At 42.0% G+C, this 9035-nt stretch overlaps 1 protein-coding gene across 1 annotated transcript; it reads right to left on the bottom strand.

The window, feature by feature from the left end:
- Positions 1–351: 351 nt before the first annotated feature.
- LOC106608511 (protein Wnt-8b) lies at positions 352–8005 on the bottom strand. The gene is made up of 7 exons (XM_014206458.2): positions 7752–8005; positions 7064–7097; positions 5637–5775; positions 4699–4824; positions 4269–4411; positions 1735–1875; positions 352–1643 (listed from the first exon to the last, which is right to left on the bottom strand). The coding sequence occupies exons 1-7, from the start codon at positions 7823–7825 to the stop codon at positions 1215–1217; spliced, it is 1086 nt and encodes a 361-aa protein (XP_014061933.1). The 5' UTR covers positions 7826–8005; the 3' UTR covers positions 352–1214.
- Between the last annotated feature and the right edge of the window lie 1030 nt (positions 8006–9035).

Raw genomic sequence — 9035 nt, 5'->3', positions numbered from 1 at the left:
GGCTCTTAGAGGATTAGACGGACGAGGGGCAGAAAGAAAGGGGAGGTATTTGTCAAGGCGAAAGGCGTGAAGGAAGGAAGAGTATAATGAAAAGTTTTCTCTTGTTGTTACTTTGGCCCGAGGGTTATCGGATCCCCAAGTGAACAATAAAAAGAGCCTCAGGTTGTGTTGTACCGCTGCTGCACATTGGTGTTTTATATGTCACACAGCGGGAATATAGGAAAGAATCATGCATTCCATTTTAACACTTCTGAAATGAATTCAACACTTCTGAAATGAATGGATGTGAAATGTGAAACGGGTGGTTGGCATGCTCAATAAATTCATATAATAGAGGAGTTGTAGATTATACTTCTTTAATTACAAACATTTTATAGAAAATAATAACAGCCATGAAAGCAACTATGAATAAATCAAAAACTAAGGAAAAAAACTGTGCAATAAATAAACAATATACCGAACAAAGTGCTTCATTTTATTTACAATTAAATACATCCTCAAGGTAAGGCTGGGCTGGGGAGGGCAGGGCAAGGGATTGGACGAGAGGAATGCACCCCGAAGTCTCTTCTTGTTTTTCAAACCTATAATCTGAATATCTGTTGTGATACATGCTTGAACAAACTACTGGGATGCTTTGATCTCAGGCACTGTCACAGAGCTTGGTCATCATGACAGGAAGGAATGTTTGATAAACTGACCAATGGGAAATGGCGTAGCTCATTGGTGGTACTTATGACAATAAATAAGATGTTGAGGTATGCTGTGGACGGACCGTTAAGGAAGAGTTGTTCAAGATATCAGGTATGAAGGAGATTATTGAGTACGTAACATGTATGTAACATGCTTTAAATGCCCAATGACTTATAATAATATATATAATTGCGGAAAAAAAGTTTTAAAAATACTTTTAAATATATGTATACCATTTATACCATCAGTTCTACACAACTAATAGTTTCCCTCTATTTTTTCTCTATCATGTAGTTTTATCAACATGTTTTTTTTTTTTTACACACATTTTCTACCCCACTATTAAACATTTGATTGGGATAACAACAATACTTGACTTATTCAATAAATTATTTTCCAATTAAGTCTTTTGAATACAAGCAGAAAGCTTGTTGTAAAATCGTTTGAGAGGGTCTGTGAAAATCAGCTTGTGAGAAGACAAGACGTATGGCAGTGATGATGATGGTGAGGAAGATGGATGCAGCTCAGTGCTTCTTCCTGAGCCTCAGGTTCTTCTTACGGCTCCCAGCACTCTCGTTCTTCCCCCTCTGCCCCCCCTTCTTCACACAGAAGTACTTGGTCACCGTCTTACGGCACTGCTCACACTTCACCGCACAGCACCAGTGGAACTTACAATTGCAACTCGACACCAACTCCGCCTTCCTCTCCTCCACGGCTAAACCGCACTCCCCACACAGCCTCTTGCAGCTCCGCTTCTCCCACTTGTTTAGGTTCTTGCCCTTCTTCAGGCATTCTCTGCCCTCCGTGCCAGGCAGACCCAGAGTACGGTTCTCCAAGCAGTAATCTGGGGAGTCCTCTAGGTGGACCAGTTCTTTACGAGAGAAGGAGCTGAAAGTCTCTGCGATGGCCCCTCGACTGGCTGCACTGTTCCCGGCCCCCCGGAGCAGGTCCACCTTGAATTAATAAATGAATGAACTTTATGTGAAGTGCCTTTAAAGTGCCTATAAACAATATTGTTTAATATAAACAATAAAGAATATATACCTTCAGGGCTCGGTGGTACTTGTCCTTCAAGTAGTTTCCCACCTCCCGGAACTCTGGTAGTTGTAACCAGCAGGTCTGTGTGGTGCAGGACCCGGAGACACCATGGCACTTACATGTCTTCTGCATGGTTCCTTTCACCGCCTGGGAGGGAGAGGAGAGGAGAGGAGAGGAGAGGAGAGGAGAGGAGAGGAGAGGAGAGGAGAGGAGAGGAGAGGAGAGGAGAGGAGAGGAGAGGAGAGGAGAGGAGAGGAGAGGAGAGGAGACTTTGGTTAAGCTTGATTCTACAGTCTGATTCACCTGGAAAATGGTAATTATAATAACCTGAACATTACATAAACTAAATACTCTGTAAACTCCAGAAATAACCTATTGTTGCCATATCATTATTATATATAATTTGTTTTTAACTGACTTGCCTAGTTAAATAAAGGTTAAATACAATAAATGTAAGCACTAGGCAAATACCAGCTGAAACAGGAGTATAGAAAAATAAATCATTAAAGAGACTTATTTTTAAAGCACAACTGAACACACTGATTCAGCATGTTTTATGTTGCTCATCACTGTAAGAAACAACATTTCAGTCTTGGGGGTGTGGTTCTATGTGCCAGTTACTGATGTTTTGTTGCCCATGAGACGCCATAGGAACAAAGTCAGTATTACTTTCTCAAAATAGTCCGAATGAATCTAAGATAACTTGCACAATTTTACATCTAGCTAAGGTATTTGGTGCAGTATTTCTCAAGTAAAAAAAATGTGCAACCTGTTGTCTTATGTGAACATGTCTGTCTCACTGTATCTGTGTTCTGCGGTAGGATTGGATAGAGTGCAATCACTGCAGCTGCGTATCCCTTGTTAGTGGGAAAGTAAGCATTGTGAAATGAAAGCCCAACCCTCAAGTGAGTCATGACGAACTCATTTACAAAACTTTGCTTCTGACTAATATCGTTTTCTATCAGAGAAGTTGTTTATTGCCTTCAGTTGCGCTTTAAAGCAACAACATGCAGATGAGAAGTTCATTGATTTGGTCTCAGGAAATCAGTTTTGTATGCGTGTGTGGCTGAGCATGGTTTTGTTTCAAAGAATCAGTTGTGTAATGTGAAGACCATTGGCTCTTGATTGATGTGTTGTCAAATGAACCCATTGTACGCTCAAGCCTTCCCACTTGACAAAAAGAGGATGAATTCACTGAGGGGAGAAAGGATAGGTTCAAGGTTCATGCTCAAGTTTTTGTCAGCTTTTGTGATCCCCCTCAATATTTCCTGACTTCACCCCGACACATATGTTAACAGATGTCGGTTCAAAAGGAACGTTTCTTTACGGGGAGGGGAAGAGCTTTCTCGCGAGGTGAGGGCCAAATCAAAGTTTCACATCGAGACACTGACTGTGTCCCACCTGGAGTGAGAGGAGTATTTATTTAGCAAGGCCATTGTCAACATGTTTTCTGCCATGAGAAGAACCAATGAAGAGCCTATGGGGAGTCTATTGAGTGTCAAAATGAAGAAGGGGTGAGTTTTTCTTTTTTTCTCTGGTATTTTTTTTGTTACAATGATGCTCCAGGTGCCATGGGGTTCGGAGGGGCAGCGAGGGCCCAACAGGAGGGCTCCTAGGCGGGGTAAACAAAGACCACTCCATTCTCTCGCCTGTGGTCCTTCATCCCTGACTATGGACTCCTCAGGGGCCACACAAAGACCAACAGAATAAATGTTGGATGCTTATTGCAAGAATGAAACTAAAAACGTATTTAAAGAGAGCAGGCAGGCATAATACTGGCCCCCGTCTGCAGTGTGTGGAACCATGGGATACTCTAATTAAGAAGTAGCACCAGTGATCCTGAGATCTTGCAACTCAAGTCTTGTCATAATAAAGGACATTCAGTAACTGGTAAATAGGCCCTTCTGGTACAGCGAACACACTGTGGTTATTGGAGGACGAGTGGCACCTCACTTATGGGGACGTGAAAGGGGACGCTTGGGTGGTACGCTTGCTGTAAGCTGTAATTCTCACTGGGCAGGTTGAGAAATAAAAAAATTATTCAAAAGGTACTTTACATTGAGCAGTCGGTCGGTTGGGGGGCCGAGTGGGAAACGCAAATATCAGACAGGCCATCTGGCCCTCCAGCTTGAACTACAAGAGCTCCCCCTATGGCAATCTCACTGATTTAATCTCAACATGATCTGGAGTTCAGAACACCCTGAAAGCCAAGCTCTATATCTATCTGGAATTATGATAATATTTCACTATATCATCAAAGTTCTGTATGGTGCCGAGGGATAGCTCACCCCTTGCAGCACCAATGTGTTGCCTAGCACTCGCCTGCCGATTTGCACCTGAATGGTCGCCACACAGCAACTATCAATCTGGAAAGCTGAGGAGTACAGTATTTCCTTGTGTGTCCTTACTCACAGATGTTTTAGGGGACGTATGGGTACTGTTTTTATGGATGCCTTACTGTATGTGTCTAGGTCAGGGAACATAGAGAATATAGTGAATAATGGTAAGAGTAAAAGTACAAAGTAAAGTAAATACTGTACCTTGCGTCCAGCCTCGTTGTTGTGGAGGTTCATGGCGGCCCGTGCGTCCTGGCCCGTCTCCAGCGCGTCAACAAACTGCTTGGAGATGGCCTCACCGAACCCCACGTTGTCACTGCAGCCCCCCCACTGCCAGCCTGTTCCCCCTGGGGACACAACCACAACCATCAGGTCACTGCAGCAGCCATCCCCCCACCCTCCTACCCACTGGGGACACAAGCAGGAGTTTGTCTGTACGAGAGGGTGGCTCACCATTTGTGACGGAAATACGTGGAAGGGAATTATTTCCAAAGTACTTGAAAAAACAATTTAAATGTTGTTTTGCCTACAACTGAATCCCATCACATAACTACAACACAGTATGTACATCAGCTGTTTCATCTATGCATGTCTTGCAATGATCTGTGCGTGGATTTTATTTATCTTCTCTTACCCCGCTGTCCATTCCTGGTGTCATCACAGCCACAGTTGTCAAAGTCCCCCAGACTGCAGTTCCTCGTCAGAGTGTACATGACTCCTGCTGAACTGATGGCATGGACAAACGCTGTCTCCCTGTTCGCTGTGGAAAAAGCAGATGATATATTATTATATTATAGTAGCAATGATTACTGAACTGATGTCAAGGACAATCGCTGTCGCTCTGTTTGCTTTGGGTGAGAGAGACATTTTAAAATGCACTCAGGATTGCCTTCTGTACTCAGGAATGCCTTCTGTACTCAGGAATGCCTTCCTCTGAATAGGTCATTCCTCTCCTCTAGCCTGTGACCCTAACCCTTATCTTTAGAGTGGGGCTTCTATTTCAACGCCTCTCACTCCACAGTATCCTTTATCTCCTATCTCTCCTGGTAATTAACACATTGCCTCTAATTGCCATTGGGGTGCCATGTTTTCACAAGGCCCCTGAGCAGGGTCCCGTCGATGGGAGGCTCAGTAGGATGTTGTGAATTGGATTAGTAGTGTTTGTTTTGGCCAGTGTGACCGTGGGGTTGCTGTTGTATTGGGTGAGGGAACCGTAGCGGCCGTGGGGTTGCTGTAACGATCCTTTTGACAGATGAATCTCCTGACTAAACAAACAAACAAACGCCATCTCACTTTCTAGAAAGAGTCCTTCCTCCTTGATCTGGATGGGCCTATCTGTGACTTAAAGCTGGTCTGTTAATAAAGGGCAAATCAAATTATTCCCTAGTCAGCATATAGTGCACTACTTTTGACCATATAGTGCCCTAGATTTGGTCTGGTCAACAATAGTGCACTATATGGAGAATAGTGTCATTTAGGCAGAAAAAGAGGGAGTCATTTGGGCAGCATTTCTAATCGAAATTCCAAAGTGGAAGTCAGAATTCCAATGGAGCCTGGATCATTGGCTCTTACCGCTGCGGAGGCTTCTGTGTGTGGACAGCTGCAGGGCTCTCTCAGGGCAGTTCCATCGGTCCCAGGCAAACTGGTACTTGCACTCCTCGATGCCGCTCTGCGCCCCGGCCGCTACGCTGCTGGAGTAAATCAGGTAAGCCTGGAGGAACACAGAGGAGTATATCATCATGGCATATGTGATGGTACAATATACTAAAAACTGAATAGGTTCAATCATGAAAAGCAACAAATTCTAGAGACATTTAGTTCTATAACCCCAAAATTCCTAGTGTATTATCTGAGTTTTTGTTGTAACAATACTAATAAACATTAGCTTCGGTTAGCAACAGAAATGGACCAAAAAAGTCTTAATACAATATTAATTCAACTTTTTGAACATGATTCACAACCCCTGAGTGAGTTAAGAATCCCAAGCCCTATTCTTTACATGTTCACCATGTCCACTTGGCTTGTTCGCCCAGCTCTCTGGTCCTTGTTGAGACTGTGTGAATGATATGTCTCAAGTGGCCTGTTGAGAGACTGAGCCACCACCTCTCTGCTTCTCACTGAGGTCTGGTGGGATAATGATGACCACCCACCACAGCACAGCACATGCCAGCACTGCCTTTCCTGCCTCTACTGCCTCTAGTTTATTCCCACTCAACACAGAGAGATCTCTACTGCCTTTCCTGCCTCTAGTCTAGCTCAATCAACCGAGGGACCTCTACTGCCTCCATTGTCTCTATACCACAGGTGGCTGGTGGCACCTTAATTGGGGAGGAGGGCTTATAGTAATGGCTGGAAGAAAATGAATGGAACGGTATACCATTCCAGTCACTCCATTCCAGACATTATTATGAGCTCTCATCCCTTCACCAACAGTCTCCTGTGCGATACACACTCAATCCTGGGACCTCTTGTGCCTCTACTGCCTCCGTTGCCTCTCATGGGTAAAATTGGAATTGGAATTTCAGTTAACTTCCTAAATTGACTGAAAAAGAAATTCAATTGACCAAAACCCTTTCCAGGTCCTATCCTGCCACTGCCTCTATACACACTGAACCCAATAACTCTCCACCTCTACTATCTCAACCCATGGACATTCAAAGCTTCTTAGTCTCAGTAGGGTCAAGTGCATTAGATACAAATATGGAGTGAACCCAAAAGGCCAGCATAACACTGCTAAGTTATACTCTTGCTGTTCTTACAACAAATAAATGATGAAAATGCATATGTATATGAACCATAAACTCTCATTGTGGAGAAAATGAGATGCTGTCTATAGATAGAAACAGAGAGGGAGAAAGAGAGTAACATAACGCAATAATGTCTTCGGAGTGAGGTTTTGTAAGAGATCCTCACAGGGTGGTTTTTGCTCTCTTTTTAGGGAGGGAAGGAGGGAAGGGAAAAGGGGATCTGGGCAGAAGATCAAAAGAATGTTGGCTTACCTTAGGTCCAGTCATCAGGAAATTATTCACTGACCTGGAAGAGGAGACAGCTTATTAACTCTGGGAATTAAGTGTCCTTCAGCAAGGGCAGGAATTCCACAGCTCCCTCACTTAACATCTCTCATTAGGTATCTTTAATAGCATTTAATAATATGGTGCTAAAGCATCATTATCTATCTTAAATAACGCAGTACTAAGACATATAATAAAATGGTTCTAAACCATATCATTCCTCTAAATCCTTGTCTCCCAAATGAGTTAAACCCTGGCCTGCTGGTCAATAACCATGGTGCTAAAGTGACATTTCTGGGTAGGTTATATCCAAAAGACCTAAAAAAAAAAAATCCTCAGTAAAATAGACTGAGATGAAAGTAGATTAATGAGTAATAAATATTACAAGAATTACAGGAGAATATTGAATTATCATGATTTAATACTTTTCCATCCGTACATTCTCATAAAGGAAAATCAAAAAGCCTAATTGGTAAAACATTTTCAAAGGTAAAAAACTTAAACTAACTTTTTTATTTGATTAGTAAATAGAAAAAGCTTTCACCATCAAAATCATTGAATTATTTCTCTATTCCAATAAGCCTATGTACAATACTTAATTAACAACCTTCCTATGACATCCATTGCTTTGGATGGATGAGGCAATAACAAAGAGTCCAAAATAGTTGAAACTCACCAGCTGAAGCAGGACCTTGTCATGTGAGTCATCAAAATGAAGATATAGTAACAGACCTCCAAATGCATGAACATCCTGACAGAAGAGATGAGAGAGGATAGAGGGATGGCATGCACATTCAGCAGCTCTCTAAATAAGGATAGATGATATAGTGAGAGCTACTACCCTACATACATACACAACCCCAATCCACACTGGCTGTATATGCTAAGATACTCATGTGGGACTCACTAGAGGGGGGCTCTGAAATGGACCCACTCTCATCCCAACAAGAGATTATCTACTTAATTAAAGATTTTCCCCGTCTTACTCCCTCGACCAATCAGAAGGAGCGCACCGAGGAGAGATTGAAATGATCAAAAGGGCACCCTGGGCCTCGCGCAGACAAATAGCAACCAGGGAAGAGTCAGCCCGAACTCTCTCTCCATGCCCGCGGCCTTCTGAACGATTCAGGATCAAGTGAATTAATATTAAACCGGCTGAAATCGACTCATCTGGTGGAGTTTGCACCCTGAAAAGTTAATTTACTCACCATCTTGAAAGAGTTTGATACAGCGGCCGGTAACTGATAGGCTAACACTACTGGTATTATCTTCTTAGAACAAACACGAGATGTTATTTGGATACTGTGGGATTTCTTGAGAGGTGTGTTTTAGGAAGTTAGCCTGGTTTTACAAATACCACGTCCGATTTAATCAACGTTCGTCCCTCTAAAAAGACGCATAGGCTATGACTAATTAACATCCAAATGTTTGAAAATCAGTGTTTAAGTATGTATATCATTTGACATTTTCCAGATGCTCACAGTTTCCCCAAAGATAATTTCCAACTTCTGATTTAAAAGAAAATATTAACCTACTACAACGAATTTTAAATGGCTTAACCTAAACTAAATTTACAAGAGAGAACAGTATTAAAAATAGACCTACGAGTGAGGAAAATTGTTTCAAAACAACATCAGATAGGCTAAACACTGCTCAATATACGAATAGGCTAACCTAATCAATTTACTAACACATTTCCAAACAACAAATTCACTAACATTTCCATCTCTATAAGATCCATATTAATTAGGTATCGAAAGTATTAACGTTGATTGTTTTGGGAGTGGTTAGGCCTGTTAAAAAACATCCCTTTAACAATGAAGACATTTTATTCGAAAATGAGTTTTTGAAAAGATGCCATTAATTTGACTAATACAAATCGAGGTAAAAGTTTGAATTTATGTGCATGAATGACTATAGCTTACCTAAAACGCAATTGTTTATTTTTTTATATATTTTT

This window comes from Salmo salar, chromosome ssa01 (genome assembly GCF_905237065.1).
Source record: "Salmo salar chromosome ssa01, Ssal_v3.1, whole genome shotgun sequence".
NCBI lineage: Eukaryota > Metazoa > Chordata > Actinopteri > Salmoniformes > Salmonidae > Salmo > Salmo salar.
The sequence above is the reverse complement of the archived record's forward strand: the minus strand, read 5'-3'. Positions and strand labels throughout refer to the sequence as shown.